This window comes from Dipodomys merriami, unplaced genomic scaffold (genome assembly GCF_024711535.1).
Source record: "Dipodomys merriami isolate MVZ:Mamm:240054 unplaced genomic scaffold, mDipMer1.0.p SCAF_51, whole genome shotgun sequence".
In the NCBI taxonomy this organism is placed as follows: domain Eukaryota; kingdom Metazoa; phylum Chordata; class Mammalia; order Rodentia; family Heteromyidae; genus Dipodomys; species Dipodomys merriami.
The window spans coordinates 2,484,772-2,506,815 of record NW_027206080.1 but is presented as its reverse complement, the minus strand read 5'-3'; the positions used below and the strand labels follow the sequence as shown (position 1 = coordinate 2,506,815).

At 40.4% G+C, this 22,044-nt stretch overlaps 1 protein-coding gene across 1 annotated transcript in view; it reads right to left on the bottom strand.

Moving 5' to 3' along the window:
* The window catches only part of Lyst (lysosomal trafficking regulator), a 144,391-nt gene that overhangs the window by 28,709 nt on the left and 93,638 nt on the right, over positions 1-22,044 (bottom strand). The window contains exons 32-42 of the mRNA XM_069998084.1: positions 19,115-19,291; positions 18,562-18,638; positions 18,095-18,283; positions 16,407-16,552; positions 16,225-16,321; positions 15,135-15,196; positions 13,008-13,063; positions 9,691-9,843; positions 6,772-7,016; positions 2,767-2,833; positions 927-1,083 (exon numbers count right to left, since the gene is read on the bottom strand). Coding sequence (XP_069854185.1) covers positions 927-1,083; positions 2,767-2,833; positions 6,772-7,016; positions 9,691-9,843; positions 13,008-13,063; positions 15,135-15,196; positions 16,225-16,321; positions 16,407-16,552; positions 18,095-18,283; positions 18,562-18,638; positions 19,115-19,291 — 1,426 coding nt within the window. The remainder of the gene's footprint in view (positions 1-926; positions 1,084-2,766; positions 2,834-6,771; positions 7,017-9,690; positions 9,844-13,007; positions 13,064-15,134; positions 15,197-16,224; positions 16,322-16,406; positions 16,553-18,094; positions 18,284-18,561; positions 18,639-19,114; positions 19,292-22,044) is intronic.

The window sequence follows — 22,044 nt, the reverse complement described above, 5'->3', positions numbered from 1 at the left end:
ACCACAAAAATAGCAACAACAAAACAACAGTCCTAGGTGGAGGAGGTGGCAGTTCTGTTACACACTGCAGTGGCCCATCCATAGCTATCCATACCTTGAGATAGCTATGACAGGAGACCGTGCTTATAGGAGGCTCCCAAGCTGATGTTGAACTACCAAGACTGAGGGAGAAAACATCTATACAGCCATCATGAGGGACATCTGCTTTGTGTTTATACAGAGGCAGCCCATTACATAGACAAAGCAGGGAGAATACAAATTTCTTCCTCCAACAGATTGTTGATGAGTGAAAAATGTCAGAAAGTCCAAGACAAACTGAATGGATAGATTCCCTGAAGAACTCTAAGGGTCATGAGGTACAAGTGCAGAGCTTCTAGCTCAGTTCTCATTAGAGGATGACAGAGTGTGTCCTCTTAGCATGACAGTCTGCAGTTCCCTCCTAAGTCACCTTCAGCCTGGGCTGCCACTCCAAACACCCAGGTGGAAGATCTCCAAGCAGGCAGGTGACAGAGCGGGTGCTGGCATGGCTCTCCGGCTATCTATGCTGTAAGAAACAACTGTGTTCCCTCTGCCACAGCAACCTCCAGCAGATAACTGCTATACAAACCAAGTACTCAGGCTCCAAAATCACGTATTAGATCTGAAATAATTATGTTAGGCTGAAAAGACTTTAAGACTGAGTTGAATCTATTTTGAAGGGTGAAATTTGTGGTTTGTGAATTATATTTTAACTTTTTAAATAAAAATTGCATTTTTATAAACTTAGACATGTTTAATTTGAAGCTACCATCTCCAGTTTTTTTGAGGAGAATTTTACTGATGGGAGAATTCTTTTTCCTAGAGTTTGGTTACTTTCAGGTAGCTTTCCAGAAGCCGACCCAGGCTTCCAAGTGACTTGGGGCAGTTCTGAAAAGCTTGTCACATACCTTGATAGGCTAGAAACATCTTGGTGAAGGGAGGCATCCTGACCAGGAAGTGGAGCACGGTGCCACTGTTGGAGTAGTGGGAGCCGTAGTGATAGGGCTGCACAGGTGGCATGGGATCATCTTCCCGCACTCCTTTGCGGTACTCTTCCTCCAAGTACTGAGGACACAGAGCCGGCAGTTCATGAGGGGGTGTACTAGGCAGAGCTGGGAATGCTTTGCTGGTTTTCTTGTCCATCCTCCTCTGTCATTATTTTCTTTAGCTTGCTCTCCTTCTCTACAGTACACAGACCCTGGCCATCCTGAGTGTCCAATCTTCCTGGAGCCTGCTAAGGCCTGGCTACGTGAGAGCCACCTGCGTTCTGTACCTCCTCACTCACCTCTCATAGGTAACCAGCCCCCACTCTGTGTCCTCACTCCCGCACTCCACTCACAAGTAGGGTTACTAGTGCATATGCTGATCAAGCACTCAAAAATGAGAGCTGAGCCGGGTGGTGGTGGCTCATGTCTATAATCCTAGCTACTCAGGAGGCTGAGATCTGAGGATCACAGTTCAAAGCCAGCCCAAGCAGGAAAGTCCATGAAACTCTTCAAGTAACCACTAGAAAAACGAAGTGGCAGAGTATTAGCCTTGAGCAAAAAAGCTCAGGGACAATGCTCAGGCCCTGAGTTCAAGCCCCACAACCGACCAAAAAAAAAAAATCAACAACCCCAAAACACTAACAACAATGAAAAAAAACCAAACAACCCCCCCCCCGCAAAAAAACAAGAGCTGCTCCTGCTAATGGAGCTTCATGATACAGTAGACTTTTTCAGAGAAATGCATCTCTAGAGGAGGAAGGCACAGATATGACATGATAGGAGTACTAATAGAACACCTGAAGGCTGTTTTACAGGGCTATTGCACAATAAAAAAGAAGATAATCATCTTTTTTTTCCTACTCCTCCCATCATAAAGCTCAGTTAAGTATCTGCACACTACTCATACCCGTGGCTTGCTGGCTCTGGTAACAGGTGGAGTGAATGTTGGAGACTGAACCCAGGACCCTTTGCTTGCCTGGCTTGCTGGCTCTATCATAGCCACACTGCTGGCCCAGGGAAAATGCATTAGTAAGAGGTACTTCCTGACTCTCCAAACTGTCCCAGTCCCAAATGTAGACCAATCAGTGAAAGTGACATAAATAATGTAGTGAATATGAGGAAATTGCTTCTTCTGCTTCCTTCTTGACACTCTGTGAAGAGTGTAAGATGTGGCAAGCAACTTTTTTCAATTTCCCAGAACCTTCAATAAGATTATATGACATTTATAAATAAACAAGTAGATTTACTTCTACTTAAACATATAGTCTCATTTCTATTTAGTAAGTTTCAGATCTGATAAATTTCTTTAAAAAAGTGTAATTTTTTGGATGTAACTAGCAAGGGTATGATACAAATAAATATGTCAATATTTAATATATAATAGCATAATGGTATATGAATTGATTTTATTTTTATATTTACTAAATTAATTAGCAGGTCTATTAATATTATATAAAAAGTTCTTTTAGATATGAATAGCATGTCTCTGAAAATATTTGTGATTTTCAAAGAAATATATTATGCTTGAAGAAACAATGGACTGTAACCTTTTAAGTTATGCTAAAACATCTTCTTTTTCTTAATTTTTGAAGGTGTTTCAGAAAATTAAGACAAAGTATTCTTAATTTTAAATTCTAGTTGTGCAAGTAGAAGTGAAAAACAGGAAAATCAACACTATCAACTTAAAATTAGGTGAAGCTTAAGTCTGTTAAACTTATCTCCATCTTTCATTTATCTAAGAGCCAGTAAAAGCTAAAGCTACCTTGTATGTGTCCACATAACGATCTTCTTTTTCTTTATACTGCACAGCTATCGGCTTAGAGAGATTTCTGCAAAGGAAGGGATGGTAGAAAGAACATGAAACAATTTGACACTGTCTGAATTAAGCTGCCTATGTCTACATCTTTAAAAAAAAAAGAGAGATAAAATGATCAACAAGAGGCTCAGTCCTCAGTGTACTGCTTATACATGTTGCAAAGTCACAATTAAAAATTAAATCTCGCTGGGCATCAGTGGCTCATGCCTGAATCTTAGCTACTCAGGAGGCTGAGATCTGAGGATCACGGTTCAAAGACAGCCCAGCAGGAAGTCTGTGAGACTCTTATCTCCAATAAACCACCAGAAAACTGGAAGTGGAGCTATGGATTAAGTGGCAGAGCACTAGCCTTGAGCTAGCCAGAGCCCAGGCTCAGAGTTAAAGCCTCATGACCAACAAAATAAAAATAAATAAATAAATAATTATATCTCATTGCTCAGGAGGTTTGAAGCCAGCCTGGACAGGAATGTCCATGAGACTCTTACCTTTAATTAATCACACAAAAAGCTAGAAGTGGCACTGTGGCTCAAGTGGTAGAGCACTAGCCTTGAGCAAAAGGGAGCTTAGGGACAGCGCCCCAGCCCAGAGTTTAAGCCCCAAGACTAGAAAAAAAACAAAAACAGAAAACCTATACGTCATAAACTACTAAGGTAGAGTTTTCCACAGAGCTATGCTAGCATTAGGAACTCCTGACTCAGACATAACCTACAAAGGACTGCTTCCTCTACCTGGGCATTCTCCTCCAATCAACTGACACTGATCCAGTCCCTGAGCTGTCATCTCCCATTTCCCAGACTCAATGATGGGAAGCCTGGTTTGGACAGAAATTATGATCATGCTGAGAGGTTGGGAAGTTACCAGTCCATCAATAAAAACTGTAGAACCAACACATGCTAAACATGGCAAATTATGATTTTGGAGTGAGTATATAGTCTGCTATCTAAGTAGGTGCTAAGTGACAAAGATGTGCCCAGTGTAAGTGTAAACACCACACATCAGGTCACGTGGCATTCCTGTGCACTGTGTGAGAGGAGAAAAGCCTCTGATGGAGTATGTGTGGGGAGTGGGGGGCATCTGGGGCTGAGGGATCAGCTGCCTGGCACACCTGGAGTTTCAGCAGATAGCATTATAATTAGACCAACAGCAAGATTTGCCCAAGGTTTAGTTAGTCAAACAGTTCTGCATGTCCAGAATTACACCTATTGTTTTTGTTAACTTATTATTTTCTAGAGATATCAACATAGTGACACTGAGCACAATTTTTGTTGTTGGGACTTTCTGAATTCTAAAATTTTTGTCAATAGATAGGAAGAAATCATGGTAAGATCTTTGCATGTAATTTTTCATAAATGCTGTAGATAAATCTTTTGGATACAATTGTATTAATGCTCTGTCTGAAAAATAAAAAAAAATTACAGGAGAATAAGCAGAATAAACCCCAAAGCAGTCACAGCATAGAATCCATAGGTAAAACATTTTAGTAGAATGTAAGTAGAGCCTCTGCTTGAGTATATTTCTATGCATGTAACATACTTCTACAATAATCTTTGCCCACCAGTCACTAAGACAAGCAATGACTAGACAAGACAGGTTCCTGCCAGCATAAAACTTACTGCGAGATGGAGCCTTTCTGGTAGAGCACATGAACTTCACATTTCCCACAGGAAAAAAAAGTTCCTAGAAGCTAAACTGCTAAAGCAGAGTATGCACATTTTGAGAGTTCTTTGAATACACTGTCAGATTGCCTTCCAAAAAGACCATATCTATTTATATCAGCAATGTGTAAAGTGTTTAAATGTCTACTAACAGTGTATAAAATGTCTAAAGGAGAAACAACATGCCACTTGCTCTTTTTTAAATCAAAAAGTGCATTAAATAGGATATGATTTCTTTGCTAGGCCATTTCTAACTGTTAAAATTATTAAAACACTAACATATATAACAAGTGGAATATTTGGAGTTAATTTTTTAACTAAGTGAGAATTTTTTTCAACTAAATGGGCAAAATACAGTTCATTTAGAAAAGATAGAATATTGATTTTTCCTTGAATTCTCAAATTTCAAAATAAGTAATTGGTGCTCTGTTTACTTCCCACGAGAAATAGGAGGTTTGTTTTGCCGTGTGTGTGTGTGTGTGTGTGTGTGTGTGTGTGTGTGTGTGTGTGTATTTGGTCTTTCAAAACGCCATATAGGTTGTTTTGCCGTGTGTATGTGTGTGTGTGTGTGTGTGTGTGTGTGTGTGTGTGTGTGTGTGCGTGTGTGTGTGTGTGTATTTGGTCTTTCAAAACGCCATATAGGTTTCAGCATTCCTAATCAGAAAATCTGAAATCCAAAAAAACTCCAAAATTTGCAACTTCTTACGAAGAACATTCAAAGCTTCAAAATTTTAAATTGTGGAGTATTTCAGGTCTCGGTTTTAGATTAAGGATGCTCAACTGGTAAAGCCTCAGAATACTGCAAAATCTGAACTCCCAAATCTAAGCCACTCTGGTCCCCAGTATTCAGATAAGGGTCCCCTTAACCTATGCAATTATGAGCTAGTGCGCCTTTGCACTTCAGTGCACTTCAACTGCTTGCAGTCATTTTTCTCTTCTATTCTGATTGCCCTGTATTAGGCAGTGAGAAGCATTTAAAGGTCCTTTTGTGTCCTTTTTCATCCTTTTTTCCCTTTTAACTCAGGCTGGGATCTAGGAGTGAGATACTCCTACCTCTGTCTCAAAAGTAACTGAGATTATGTGTCACCAAGCCTGGCTTCTGTATCTTTTTGAGAAAATGTTCATTTCTCCCCCCCCCCCCCCACACACACACCCTCCATTCTTCCCTCTTCCTCCCTTCCTCTTTCTCTTTCTTGTATTAGTCAGGGCCCAGGCACAATCACTGAGTTCTTCTGCTCAAAGCTAGAGCTCTACCACTTTGAGCCACAGTGCTACGTCAAGTTTCCTGGAGATAAAAGTCTCACAGACTTTCCTGACAGGGCTGGCTGAGATCTGAGGATCTCAGCCTCCTGAGTAGCTAGGATTACAGGCATAAGCCACCAGTGCCCAGCAATTCCTTTGTTCTCTGACAAAAGATATATCCTAGGCTCAGATTGTATACTTTCTTCCAGTAAATTTAGGATAAATGAGAAAATAAGAAATCACTACTTGTTGGCCCTATTGAAATGGTATTTTTAAGCAATAATCAACAACTGATAAGACATGAGACATGAGTCACTGGGACCCTGAACCTACAGCTCATCACAAGCACCACCAGAAAGGAAAATCACAGGCTTCTAGTATCAACCTAGACATCACTATCTTCAGTGGCTGCTTGCCAAAATACAGGGGTGAATGTGAGCCTAAGCAAGCCTCAAGAATGAATTCTCAATATCTAGAAAATAGATGCTAGAGAAGCAAACTAAATCATGGATGCCACAGAAAGAAATCAGAAACCACAGAATGTGAAGTGCACAAAATAAATAACTTTTTTTGTTTTGAACAAGTCAATGTCAGGAGAAAATAAAGAAAAAAACATATATGCAAACAGTTAAAAGGATATATACATATACACATGTATATACATATACACACATATAAAATAAAAAACAACAGTGGGCCTGTTGCCAACTAATCACAAAAAGGGCATCTTTAGGATAACCCAGAGACATGTGAAAATGGACTGGCTAGTTGATGGAACTGTTATTAATTTTCTTACGTATAATAATAGCACTGCAGCTATCTAAGAGAATGTCTAAAATCAAAAAGAGAGATGACATCAGTTTGGTAAGTGTTAGAGCCCAAAGGTAAGAGTTTTGTTATTCTTAATTACTGAGTTGAGCTGATTAGGTAAATGATTAAACAGTCACTTTATTTTTATGCATGCTATGAAGAATTTTATGATATTTTGTGGAAAACCTCAATGACATCAATACAGCATATGGTGACTCTGAAAGATGGTAATGCTCTTACTCACCTGTAGATTGATGGGTCATTGAGATCAAGGGTCTCATTAACATAGTCAGAGAGTATAAATGGGAACACGGGATACTGCATGAGATCATTGAAGGATCGACCAGCATGTTTGTTTAGGTGAGTCAAATATTCAAAATTGGTAATTTGTCCAGCATACCACAGATTTGTTAGAGCAGTGATGTTACCATATTCCAGAAGATTTGGGAGGTTATTTGTGAGTATATTGTGATACACATCATCACGGACCTAACAGGGAAGAGGAAGAAAAAAGACTCAGATATTTTAAGCTCACAGACACTTTTCTCCAGAGTAAATCAGATTACTACTGATATCAAATTTTGCAAGAAAAAAAAATTTTGTGTTAGTCCTGGGGCTTGAACTCAGATCTTAAGCACTGTACCTGAGCATTTTTGCTCAAGGCTATTGCTCTACTACTTGAGCCATAGCTCCACTTCTGGCTTTTTTTGTTTGTTGGTTTTGGTGGTTAATTGGAGGCAAGAACCTATCAGGCTGGCTTTGAACTATGATCCTCAGACTTTAGCCTCCTAAGTAGGAGGAGTAATGATGTGAGCTAAACAGGGTACAGGTGCAGAACGTCTTCCTCCAGACATAGGCTCTCAGTTATTATACCTTGCTGCTGGGAAAATATTCTAAGATCACTTGGTAGTAACTTCTAAGTTGTTATTTATAACTTTTTTTTCAGTTGTGGGGCTTGAACTCAGGGCCTGGGGCTAGTGCCCTACCACTTTTTTTTTTTTTTACTGTCCTACCACTTTTGAGCCACAGTTCCACTTCCAGTTTTCTGCTGGTTAGTTGGAGGTATGAGTCTCATGGACTTTCCTACCTAGGCTGGCTTTGAATCATGATCGATTGATCCTGCCCTCCTGCATAGCTAGGATTACAGATGAGAGCCACAATGGCTAGGCTTTGTTGTTCATAACTTCTGAGTTATGCACAAAAGTCATTTCTATACAGATACAAAAAAATCAATGAAAACTGTAAGCCTGCTGTACATCACCTTTATAATAACAAATTTTTAAAAATACAATTAAAATGTTAAAAAAAATCAAAGAAGAAAGTATTTTTTTCTAGACAAGTACAGTGTAGTATAGTAGACAGAGTGTGAGAGAACTGGGTGAGTCTAGATACCCTCAGGGTTTACGGCATGGACATTAGAAAGATGAAATTTCTGCCTACAGAGATAGGAAAAAATTAAAGGAAATGTTAGAGGAAGATTCAGTTCAGTTAAGTTTGGTGTATACTAAGTTTGAGATTCTAGTTGGTGACTTCCAAAAAGATGCCAAGTACAAGTCATTTTATGACTCCCAATATGTAAGAGCACAGCCAGGTATGGTAGGTGGAGATCAGGGGATTATTGTTCAACAGCAATCCAGGCACATGCAAGATTCTGAAATTCCATCTCAATCAATGGCTAGGCATAGTGGTGTATGCCTATTTTCCCCAGGAATATGAAGAAACACAAATAAAAAGATCTTAGCCTGGAATACAGTAAGATGCTTCCTCAAAAATAACCAATGCAAAAATGGGCTCCTGGCTTGCAAGAGTGAAGATCTAACATTAGTTCCTAGAATGTCCAGAAAATACTTATTTCTATACAGAAATATATTTATTTACATTTGTAAATGTGGCATTTGGGGGAGAGGCTTGGGCACGGATCCAAAGCTGTATGCTGTTAAGATGGCATTTTCAAGCCATGAGAAGGGATAAGAAGAGGTCTGAGAAAGATACCCATGGTGAATGTAATAAGATGAATAAAATGCCCATGAAAGAGAAGGTGAAGAGAGAAAAAGTAGAAACCCAGAAGCTCAGGGAAGTCTTCTTCCAGGAAGAAGACTAGCCAGCTGTCTAGAAAGCTTCTGGTAGGCCAAGCAAGGAAACAGGAAACAGGACCAGGAGAGGAAATACAGAGACAGGAGCAGTTCAGAAGACAGCTTCAGGGAGGAAGTGGAGTCAGAAGCACATACAACTTTACCCCAAAGGGTTTTCACAAAGGGATTGAGACAAATGGCAGATGAAGGAACGTGCATTACGGGTTGGATTGTCATGAGCAGTAACTCATGCTTATAATTTCAGCTACTGAGGATTTGGAGATAGAAGGAACAAAGTCTGTGGCCAGTCTTAGCAAAAGTTAGCAGCTGGGTGCTTCTGATTCATGCCTGAAATCTTAGCTACTCAGCTACTCAGGAGGGTGAGATCTGAGGATTGTGGTTCAGCCAGCCTGGGCAGAAAAGTTTGTGAGATTCTTATCTCCAATTAACTAGTAAAACACACACACACACACACACACACACACACACACACACACACACACACACACACACACACACACACACACACACACACACACACACACACACACACACACACACACACACACACACACACACGGCATAGTAGTGCATGCTTTTGGTCTCAGCTACTCAGGAAGCAGAGGCAGGATGATTAGGGTTCAAGGCCAGCCTGGCTAGTGTATGACCTCTGTCTGAAAAACAGACTAAAAGCAAGCAAAAGGGCTAGGGGTGTGGTGCAGTGGCAGAGCAACTGTCTACCAACCATGTGCCCCTGAATCCAATCACCAGAATGAAAGGAACAAAGAAATAAGAGATGGAAGAAAGGAAGGAAGGAAGGAAGGAAGGAAGGAAGGAAGGAAGGAAGGAAGGAAGGAAAAAGATGGCCCTTCTTGTACTTCTTTTAGTCTTCTGGGGGAACCCGAACTGAATACAATTTTACAGGTCAAAAACAATTCTAATAGGTCCAAGGGTTTACTTTAGTAAAGGCCAAGAGATAAAACATTTCACTACATGATTTCAGTTTAAATTAAAATTTACATAATTAGTATCAGCCTTGGTCACATGCTTGCCTAGATGGCAGGCATCTTATTACTTAAGGTTGAATTTACCTTGGTGGTATCAAATGCCAACAAGAGTGTTCTGCCATTTGTTAGAAAGATTTCTACAGCATTATCTCTCAATTGCCACCATCGCTTGTGAACTTCTTTAATTTCTTCATATGTCCAGGAAAATGATGCTGGTTCTAAGTCTCCATGAAGGCTCTAAGACAAAGGAAACAGACAAAAGTATTTGTATTGCATGAAACAGTTATATTGATTTTAGAGTAAAAAAAAAAACTATAAAAACAAAATAGAAAACCTGTGGAACATTTGTGGAAAAATGGTAGGTACGATTATCTGAAAGCCTTTCCACTATAAAAACAGTACATATGTTAGAGTAATTAATTAATCAAAAAGAATTAGCATTTTATGTTTTAGAGCAGTTACAAGTCTGCAGGAAACCTAGCAGGAAGTATAGAGCTCCCTTTGTCCTCCTGTGCTACCTCTACACTCAGTTCTCCTATTAGTAATGCCTTACAGTTGGTATGAGTATTGATTACAACTGATGAAGTAATAATATCTGTATGTGATTTTTACCTACAGCCTATAATGTCATTCATCCTATGAGTTTGGATGTTCAGCCCATTTCACTATGGTATAGACCAGTTCTGCCACCCTAAAAGCTTTCAGTACTTCCTTCCTTCTTCCTTCCTTCTTCCTTCCTTCCTTCCTTCCTTCCTTCCTTCCTTCCTTCCTTCCTTCCTTCCTTCCTTCCCTCCCTCCCTCCCTCTCTCCTTGCTCATTGTTTTCATGTATCCTTAGTTTTGTTTTTCTGAGAATGCCATATGGTTGGAAGCATGCTGTATGTTAGACTTCTAGTTAGCTTCTTTTGCTAAGCAAATCTTCTAAATGCATAGCTGAGCTTCCAAGAAACAAGGAAATGAAACCTTTGTGGTAAAAAATAAAAAAGAAATGCACAAAATAGTAGTTGGGAGGAAGTGACCCTTTGGCTGCCTGGTTGTGCATGTGTTCATATGTGTGTGCATGTTTGCATGTTTGTGCATGTATGCACAAACACTGCTTCAGAAGTGAAGTGACTTAAATTAATATCCACTTGGGGATAGAAGATGAGCTCTTGTCTTCCTTGGAGTAAGGGCGTTGAATTGAGATTCCTTCAGAAGCCTAGAATCCATGCAGAGCCGTGCTCTGAGTAAATGATTTGAAAACAAATGTGCCCATCACTAAAGGAAAAGGACCAGGAACTGGGTCTCTGTCTTGGGTCCAGGTGGACAATAGAAAGAGATCTCTTGAGAGAGAACATAGAATCCATGTCCTCCCTCTCTGCATGGCCTCAAAGCCTCCCAGCTGTGAAGTGGCTCTCACACCAGAGTCACCCACAGAGGCCAATTCCAGTTTCTGGAGGAACACTGTTACACAAACACAGAAAAAACACTTGCCAGTCAGTTCAAGCTAGAGAGCCACAGATTCTCTCATGTGGCCTCAAGGGAAGGACATTGACCAAGGAGGCACTAGAAGGCTGTGTCTTTGGGAAGGCAGCCTGATCTGCAGAGAACCCTAGCTTGCTCAGTCACACCCCACATTTGGGGATGAAGAGTTGGAGCCACAGGTCCCTACTGTTCCCTTCAAAAATAAAATGAGAGCCGGGCATCGGTGGCTCACGCCTGTAATCCCAGCTACTCAGGAGGCTGAGTTCTGAGGATCGTGGTTCAAAGCCAGCCCGGGCAGGAAAGTCCATGAGACTCTTATCTCCAATAAAAACCACTAGAAAACTGGAAGTGGCACATTGGTGTAAGTGGTAGAGCATTCACCTTGAGCTGAAGAGTGCAGGGACAGTGCCCAAGCCCAAAGTTCAAGCCCTATGACCGACAAAAAATAAAATAAAATAAAATAAAATGAAATAAAATAAAATAAAATGAGGAAAACATTGAAAAATAAGTCTAATCTTTTATAAACCAATGCTAACTATGAATTGTGTTATTCAATACTTTAAACAGAGAAATCATGATAAAGTCACCACTAAAGTTTAAGGTTAGTTAGAACTTTCTTCCTCCAACCATGTCCTAGCTTACCTGAGCTTCCTTTTCTTTTCTTTTTTTCCTCTGAACTGGCTAATAGAAAATTCAGAGCAGAATTCAGAACTCAAATTGCAATTACTGTTTTATCTTAAGCTCTTTATTCTTCTAAATCTTAAAACATTGGAATTTCCCTATTTATTCTTTACTCCTGTACTGGGTATGGAATAGTTTTTGAGTGGAGTTAGGGAATACACTATAAATAAAATGTAAACTTTTTTTGTTTTGCTCTTTTTGTGTGTGTGTGTTCTAATACTGAGGACTGAGTCCATGGTCTCATGCGAGCTAGGCAAGTGCAGTACCACTGTGCTACAATCCCAGTGCTAAACTCTTTTAATGGAAATGTAATACTCTCAAACTAAACCAAACTCCTCCTTTATTTAACTTCAGTTTCATCTACTCAGTTCAACATATATCCAGCAAGCAACTCTAAGCAACACTCTGCACGAAATAATCAATGTTAAGACTAAAAAGGGACTTGAGACTTGAACAAAAGTTTAAAATGCAAGACAATAAATATCATGTGAGATGAACTGAGAGTTTCAGGGAGCAGCTAGACTATGCTACTCAGGATAGTATGAGAAAGAATGGGCAAAAACTGAAGTAACAGCAGCGCATTAGAATCTGACTGATGGTAACAGCTGAGATGCAGGTGCCAAAGTTAGAAGAGATGATGGTACAGGCTGCTTTGGGTGTGCCAGTCCTGAAGCTTAAATGCTGGGCCTGAATGCTGTCTCTGAGCCTCTTTCTGTTCAAGGCTAGCGCTCTAGCATTTGAGCCACAGTGCCACATCTGGCTTTTTCTGAGTAGTTTACTGGAGATAAGAGTCTCACAGACTTTACTGCCGGGGCTGGCTTTGAAGTGTGATCCATAGATCTCAACCTCCTCAGTAGCCAAGATCATAGGCGTGAGCCACCAGTGCTCAGCTCACAGGCTTCTTCTTCTTTTTTGTTTGGGGGGGGGGGTCCGGTCATGGGGCCAGAACTCTGCGCCTGGGCACTGTCCCTCAGCTCTTCAGCTCAAGGCTAGTGCTCTACCACTTGAGCCACAGCGCCACTTCTGGCTTTTTTCTTTTTGCTTATGTGGTGCTGAGGAATCGAACCCAGGGCCTCAGGCATGCAAGGCAAGTGGTCTACCACTGAGCCACCTTCCCAGCCCCCTCACAGGCTTCTTTTTAAAAAGATGTTTGAAATTGAGCCCAGTCTACATGGTAAGTGACATACAGAGCCCTAAGAGTTCTACCTACTCTCTCAGGCTTTATGGTTGTATTAATGTAAGAAAGCCTCTACTCACCGAATTTTCAACTGGATCAGAAGCATTATCTTCTACAAAATACATTCCACATTTACCTGCAGAGAGTAATTGGACAGAGTTTAAAACGTTAAGTCAAGTGTTTTCACCTGTGGACCTCTGGGGTCCATTTGCTTGCATCTGAATCTCAGCACTTAAAAAGAGTTCCAAGCACTCAATAGGTATCTTTAAACAAGACTTGTAAGATCTCAGACAAGTTGCTTAACCTCTATATGTCTTACTTTCCTTATTATAAATAAGTGGGGCCAGGCTCTGGTGGCTCAGGCCTGTCATCCTAGTTACTCAGGGAGGCTGAGATCTGAGAATCATGGTTCAAAGCCAGTCCAGTCAGGAAAGTTTGTGGGACTCTTATTTCCAATTAACCAGCATGAAAAAGCCTGAAGTGGAGCTATGGCTCAAATATTAAGAGTACTAGCCTTGAGAAAAGAAAAAAAAAAAAAGCTCAGGAACAACGGCTAAGCACTGAGGATAAGCCCCAGTAGCAGCAAAATACATAAATACATAAATACATAAATATAAACAAGCAGGGTTGGGAGAGTAGAAGGCTATACTTCAGCTACTGTGAAACTAACCAAAAATATGTACAAAATGCTTATCAGTCCTGCCTTGCATTTAATGCTAAATAGATGCTGGATTTTTGTTAGTACCATTATCCTTCCTATCATATACATATACCAATTTGCTTAATTCAGTCACACACTAAAGTCAAATGGTCCACTGAATTTTCTAGTAAAAAAAGATAATAATCATTAATAATTTTCTGACTGAGCCACATAGCAGAGAACAAGAGTCTCAGTGCTTTCCTGCACCTGGGCTAGCTGTTGCAAGTCCCTGTACAAGTGTCACAATGCTAGGACCTCCTGGGACTCTGCCACTATACGCTGTCCACCCTGTAGTGCTGGGTTGACTATGAAGGCCTGGGTGATTCAGTAGAGTCTAAAAGTCTAAACGTGTCTACACACATTTCTAATATATAATTTAAAAATGATTAAAGATAAAAACATATTACGCAAGGAGAAAGTCAACTTCTTGTTTTAACAGTACTGGAGTTGAACTCAGGGCTTCTCTCTTCTTAGGCAGGGGTTCTGCCACTTGATCAACATCCGTAGTCCTTTTTGCTTTAGTTATTTTTTTGAATAAGGTCTTGCGTTTATGCCTACACTATGATTCTTTTCTTTATACTTCCTACAACGTTGGAATGACGGGTACACACCACCATGCCCAATTTTATTGGGTGGGATGGGGTGCCATGAATTTTTTGCCTGGGCTGGCCCTGAACTACCATCATCCTGATCTCCACATCCTGAGCTGCTGAGATTACAGGTATGAGCTACCATGCCCAGAAGAAATTAAATTTTTCACAATGTACATTTAGAAAACAAGCGATCATCTCTTCACGTTCATAAGGCAAAAAGATCACAGCAGTCCCTCCTTGCCTGTGCTTTTGTTTTCTGAAGTTTCAATTATTTGTGGTCAACCACAGTCTGAATATAGTGGATGTAGTTAATTCCAGAAATAAACAACTTACAAGCTTCAAGTTACACACCATTCTGAGCAGCGTGATGACATCTGCCCTGTTCTGCTTCACCCCGCCTTGCTCAGTGTCCAGTCCTGCACATTCTATCTGCTACCAGTGCATTTATCCCTCAGCTGTCTCCACTGTCAGATCAATAGCATTGCTGCAGTATCAAGTCCCCTTACTTTATTAACAAGTGCTGGAGCACACACATGCACAGGGAAGCTATCAAGTGCTTCCCTTTAAGCAAGGTGCAGTGAACTACCCAAGAGACCATAGATAACATAAGGCTCTCCTCACTACATCTATTAGTTATTGTTGATCTCTTATCAAGGCTACTTTACACTTTATCATGGTATGTATGGTACAGAAAAAAGCCTGACACACATAGGGACTGCTATCTGTGGTTTCATGCATCTTACTAAGGGTTCTAGAGGATAAGAGAAGCTATGAGATCAAGCTATATGAGATCAAGGCAAAAAGTCTCTGACATCTTAAAGAAAGTTGATCTAATTTGATGGCAACATGCCAAAAACACTACAAATGATCTAAGAATACAGTAAGCCATATGTATGTAACATCCTTCAACTTACCTAACAGCAATTCACCAGCTGTCTCTCTGGATGGTGCAACACTAATACATCTTCGATTTATTCTGCCAAAACATATTCCAAATTACACATCTCTCCAATTTTGCAATAGAAGCCTTATTTTATTTAATAGAAGACTTACGCAGGCAGAATATAGTTTCAACAGCATGAGATGGTATGTCAGAGCCTACGTAACACATTCCAGTGGAGGAGAAAATGATTGCAGCCTTTAGAAAAGGCTAAGACTACATATAACCTTTATGCAGCATATATGTATTTAGTTATATAAGAGAACTTTCAATGCTTTGTATTTTAATTGTTTTATGCCACTGGTATTTCTGTAAGTGAAAAACCTCCTAGTATTCCAGGAAAAATAGAACTTTGGAGTCAGAAAAGTTTCCTGTTCTTGTTACTTATGTTTTTTTTTGTCTCAGGTTTAGTCACATTATTTCTCTCACTGGTTAGTGATAAGACTGAGGCAGAGGGTGGGTATATGTCCAAGATAAGACAATTGGAAAGAGCAGGAATAAGGCTGGGTGCTGGTGGCTCACACCTGTAATCCCAGCTACTCAGGAGGCTGGAGTCTGAGGATCATGGGGTTCAAGCCAGCCTGGCACGAAAGTCCATGAGACTCTTATCTCCAATTAACCACCACAAAACTGGAAGTAGCACTATGGTTCAAGTGGGAGAGCCCTCGCCTTGAACTGAAGAGCTCAGGGACAGCATCCAGGCCCAGAGTTCAAGCTCCAGGACCACCACCACCACCAACAAGAAAGAGCAGGAACGGGACCTGAACCTTTGATCACTGTACTACACGGATGATGGTAGTATCATCAGCAACTCTAGCTACCTTACAGAGCTATTTAAAAAGTCAAGAACAAGAACACATGCATACAGGAAGTGCCAGAACATGATGACTGACATCCAATAACCCTGCTTCAGAAATATCATGCAGCTTCTGCCAATCAACCTTGTTCTGTCTCAGGTCTCTTATGTTTAAAACCCACAGTACTTAACACAAGCATTACACAAGCCCTATAGTGAGTACTGAACACTCACCAAGAGTGAAGGGGGTCCATGGACTCATTCCTACCTTATGGATTCACTGGCAGCTTTGTCTTTGACAGTAGAGGAGAAAGAAGAGTGAGTTTTGTCCTCAAACAGGTAAGAGAGTGGTGGCTTGAGCATATCTGCTGATGAAAGGTTCACTGTTTATCTGATGCCCACAGTTTCTGTCCACAGTAGCACACAAGAGGTGGGGACACATACTCTTACCTTCTGACTTCTGTCTGCCCCTCAGGAGGTACTTATTTGGAATAGCTAAGTAGCATCTCTGCAAGCGTCTCCTCTCCCGGTTTGGGCCTTCTGTTGGATCCAGCTGCCACGAGGTTGGATAGTAAATGGGGTCATACCACACTGCCCTGTGGGTGAAAAGGAAAGGACATTTATTAAGGAGAGGCCAATGGGTCAGACTCTTGGAAAAAAATCACCGCAGAGACTGAGTAGATAAATCATAATTAAGGAGTAACAGCTAACATATTTATACTACACACACAGAACAAAAAAAATCTTCTAAAAAAAAAAAAAGCAAGAGTGCTGCTGAGCCCCCTTCGGGAGCAAGTGATGCATCTGCTCTCCCAGCTGCTAATGTTGTCAGCTACATCACTACCACCATTAAGACCCAGGTAACATCACATAATACTCTGGATTCGATATGGTTAGTGGACAAAAACTGTTTCCCAAATCAATCTTGTATATTTCCCATTGTCTCCTCTCTAACAGATTTAGTTGTTGTGGTATCATTTTGGGGGGTAGTAGGGTTTAAACTCAGGGCTTCATGACTGCTAGGCCTGGGTGCTGTCCCTTAGCTTCTTTTGCTCAAGACTAGTGCTTTAGCACTTGAGCCACAATATCACTTCCAACCTTTACTGAGTAAACAGTTTATTGAAGATAAGAGTCTCACACTTGGTGCTGGTGACTCATGCCTATAATCCTAGCTACTTTGGAGGCTGAGATGTGAGGATGGCAGTTCAAAGCCAGCCAGGGCAGAAAATTCCCCATGAAACTCTTATCTTCAATTAACTACTCAAAAACCAGAAGTGGAGCTGTTGCTCAAGGTGGTAGAGTGCGAGCCTTGCATTAAAAAAGAGCTCAGGGATAACACCCATGCCCCAAGTTCAAGCACCACAACTGACAAAAAAAAAAAAAAAAAAGAGAGCCTCATGGACTTTCCTGCCTTGGCTGGCTTCGAACCACAATCCTCAGATCTCAGCCTCCTGAGTAGCTAGGATTACAGGCATTAGCCACCAGCATCTGGCTCATAATGCATCTTTTAAGTCACATTAAAGTCCTAGCTAGAAAAATATCCATTCCTGGGGCTGGGAAGGTGGCTCAGTAGTAGAGCGCTTGCCTTGCATGCATGAGGCCCTGGGTTCGATTCCTCAGCACCATATAAACAAAAAGAAAAAAGCTGGAAGTGGCACTGTGGCTCAAGTGGTAGAGCGCTAGCCTTGAGCTGAATTGCTGAGGGACAGCGTTCAGGCCCAGAGTTTCAGGCCCCAAGACTGGACCCCTGAATTATCTTTTCAAATATTTCTTTTTCAAGAACATCCTTTATAATTAAAGTCAGTTTTATTGTCTGAAAGAACTAATACCTCTCCTTTCTCCTTATTTTCCCCCTCAGATCTTATATGATCATTTTTCAAGATGGAAACAAAATTAGGTATAAGGAACGTTTTGTAGCAAAACATTTATCTCACACACTCAAAGTCCTGGGGTTGATTCTCAACACTAAAACAAAATGAAACAAAACAAACAAAAAGAAAGAAAGAAAGAAAGAAAAAGCCACCAATGATTTAACAAAAAAGTGTTTATTAATTTTATGAATCTGAATTCTGGAGTCTAAATAGTGAGTGTTCAACATCCACATATAAAATAGAACATACAGTCTTCTTGTCACTCACCTGTCATGTGTCAGTTGTTGAATGAGTTCCTGCCAATGTCTGCTGGCACTCAGGTCTACTTTGTACATTCCTCTAATGTGCTGGATTACCTTTTTCCTCTCAATTCCCTGGGAGAGAGACACTGCTTGGGTGATGTCTGCTGCTATCTTAGATATATCCTTTGATTTTGAATCAAGACGCTGGAAGAGACTAAACATGCAACACTGCCCATAAGTTAAGTGAATTAAGTGAATATTAAATATTTATTGAAATTAATGTTTTAAATCTAAAAACATGCATGAGGGTTGAGGATACAGCTCAGGGAGAGAGCACCTGCCTAGCATGTATGAGACCCTAGGTTCTATCCTCAGTACAAAAGGGGAGGGAAATGGAGGGGAGGGACTCCACAAAATCCCCACATCAAACCAAAACCAAACATAACTCTAATAATTCCTAAGAGCTGATGTTAGGAACACATAAAACCTTACCTTTGTTGATTATTGTTAACTGTTTTCTGCCAGGAAGCTTTACTCATGCCTTCTTCAATTTCATATTTCTTTTGCTCCTGAAAGATTTGGGTAGTAATGCATTATATAAAACATTATTTTTCAACCCACATTGGCACAAAGCCCAGTACACTAATTTTAAAACCAAGTTAACAAAGGAAAAAAGATTATCTTCAGGAGACCAGAATATTAAAATAAATAAAGCACCTAAACAGTGTACAATTTCTCTTTGTTTCTATACAATTTGGGTCACAGAAATTAGGGTATGATAGTTACATAGTATGCCTGACCTGATGAGTTTACTTGGTTCTTCATTTTACTTTTTCACCGAATAATCTATAAGTCAAGGTATGTTTAATGTGTTTGTGCTATGAAAATCATCCCTTCACACAACACTGCTGGTTATACACAAGGAAATCAAGTTGTCAAATCAAAGTTGTCTCCTGAATATATACCATATAGTGGAAAAATCTGTCAAGCATTCTTTGTCATATTCAGCAAGATCTAAGGAACAAGTATGGTTCTTCAGACTCACCTCCATGATCGTCTTAAGAAGCTCTGGTTTGGAGGAGGCGCTGGATGGAATGCACTTGTGGCCATATAACTTCAGAGTGCTCATAAGGCATTCTGCCATGTCTAGTTCTTCTTCCGCCAACTCATCTTGGTGATTATGTATCAACTCTGACAAATACAAAACTAACTTGGCTCCGTGCTTTAAAAAAAGTAACAACTTTTTAGTAACAGAGAATTTGTATTTTTTTCTAATGTCATGATTTCTATCATTTATTTTAAAATAAATCAGAAAAAGAAATTATATCAATAGGATAAAATATCAACAAAGCTGCATCCAGATATTAACAAATGTAAATCATAGATTAATAATAATACTATTCTTTCCACTTCAGGAAGCAAGCTAGTCAGCTAGCTTTTGGAGAAAAAGCTCTAAGGGGATTTACTGAAGGAATTCACAAAATAAGCTTAGGGTAAAGGAAAAGACTTACTAGTGTTCTCCTAAGAATGCTGAACCAGAGGATAACCTTCCTTTATTATTTAGGGTGAACGAAATATGCTTATTCATACCTTTCTCTGTAGTTTTTCCTCAACTTCTAAAAGAGAAGTTGGTGAAATTTCCAGAATGAAAGCCATCTTTAACTTGTCAGCACTCTATTTTAGGGTGAGCAAGAGAGGAAAGACTCTAATGCCAGTGAGATCTCAGTGCTCAGTTCCATGTCTATCAAAGCAGAATTCACCTTTCTTTAGGTAATGACAATTGCTCTTCTCAGTGCAAGCTTAAACCACTGCTGGCTCTTACTTTCACAATGAGTTTCCTCCATGCATTGTGTAATACACCTGATGGTGATGTGCCATCACATCTACCATGTAGTAGACAATATATATTTATATTTTATAGTAGATAATATATTTTAGGACAAGTTAAAAACATCTTCCTTTAAAGACTGCATTTATCTTCAGGCATTTTAAACTGTGAACAGTTAAGTATTAAATGTTAACAAATGGATTTGGAATTGATTACATTTGGGGTGATATTTAGATCAACGTGCTGAACCACATTGTCATTTCCAAAGTATAGGGTGAGCATATGCACTAGTGAAAATAGCAAAGCTTCTTTCAATGTGACATTTAGTCAGAAGACAGCTGCCACCTGAGCAAAAGAGGAAAAGGAGCAGATGTTGAGACAGTAAAAGGCTAGGAGAGTTAGCAAATAAAGCGAAATGGTAAATGATTGAATATTTTTATATTTGTGCCTTAAGAGCAGTCTTCTTTTTCTTTTTTCTGGTCATGGGGCTTGAACTCTGGGCCTGGGCACTGTCCCTGAGCTCTGTAGCTCAAGGTGAACACTCTACCACTTGAGCCACAGTGCCACTTCCGATTTTCTGGTGCTTAATTGGAGATTAGATTCTCACGGACTGTCCTACCCAGGCTGGCTTCGAGTCACGATCCTCACATCTTAGCCTCCTGAGTAGCTAGGATTACAGGCTTGGGTCATGGGTATCTGTCTGAATTATTATTTAAAAAATGCTGCTATCCAGGCGCTGGTAGCTCACGCCTGTAATCCTAGCTACTCAGGAAGCTGAGATCTGAGGATCACAGTTCAAAGCCAGCCCGGTCATGAAAGTCCGTGAGACTCTGATCTCCAATAAACCACCAGAAAAACGGAAGTGGTGCTGTGGCTCAAGTGGTAGAGTGCTTGCCTTGAGTTGAAGAGCGTAGGGACAGTGCCCAAGCTGAGTTTAAGCCCCATGACTGACCAAAACAAAAAAAAAAAATGCTGCTAAACTGGGCTCATGCCTGTAAGCCTAGCTACTCAGGAGGCTGGGATCTGAGGATTATGGTTCAAAGCCAGCCCAGGCAAGGAAGTCCATGAAACTCTTATCTCCAATAAACTACCAGAAAACCAAAAGTGACACGTGGCTCAAGTGGTAGAGCACTTGCCTTGAACTGAAAAGCTCAGGGGCAGCACCCAAGCCTAGAGTTCAAGACCCATGACTGACTGAAAAGAAAAAAAAGTTGCTACTAAAGATGAATATAAAAAGTTCTTTTTTTTTTTTTTTTGGTTGGTTGTGGGGCTTGAATTCTGGGCTTGGGCGCTATCCCTCAGCTCTTCACCTCAAGGTGAGCGCTCTACCACATGAACCACAGCACCACTTCGGGTTTATTGGAGATAAAAGTCTCACAGACTTTACCTGCCCAGATTGGCTTTGAACCACGATCCTCAGAGCTCAGCCTCCTCAGTAGCTAGGATTACAGGCATAAGCCACTGCGCCCCGCTCTTTTTTTAGCTTTAAAAAAAAACTGAATTTTTGAGCTTAGACATGGTGGTACACACCTGAAATCCTACTACTTAGGAGGCTGAGGTAGGAGGATTTCAAGTTTAAGGCCAACGTGTGCTACACAGTGAGAAAACAAAAAAATGAAATTAAAAAAAAAACCACATTAGCCTGTAAGTTCATAACTTAGTTTATGGAATTGAATCTATTAAAAAAAAAAAACCATGGTGGAAATAGGAGGGATGTAGTTCAAGCTCATCTCCAAACACAAGCTGGGCATTATGATATACATCAATAATCCCAGATATTTGAGTCCAAGACTGGCTCCGGACAAAAGTGTAAGGCCTTATCTGAAAAACAAACTAAAGCAAAAAGCATTAGAAGTATGCTCAAGTGGTATAGAGTACTTGCCAAAAGCATGGGCCCTTAGTTAAAAACCTCATGATTGATTGCTCTCTTAAATAATAAAACTTCGAAGTATGTAAAGTTTTCAATGAGGGTTCTCAGAAGGAACAGAGTGGAGCGCTATGGAGACAAATAGCAGAATAGGTAGGTAATGAGAGTGGGAAAGCTTTGTGCTCTGCATTGGCATCCTGCACAAAGCAGCACAGCTGTGCAGTGATGCATGGAAGGCAAAGCAGCCACAGGAGACAGTGATGAGGCTACAGACTGCAGA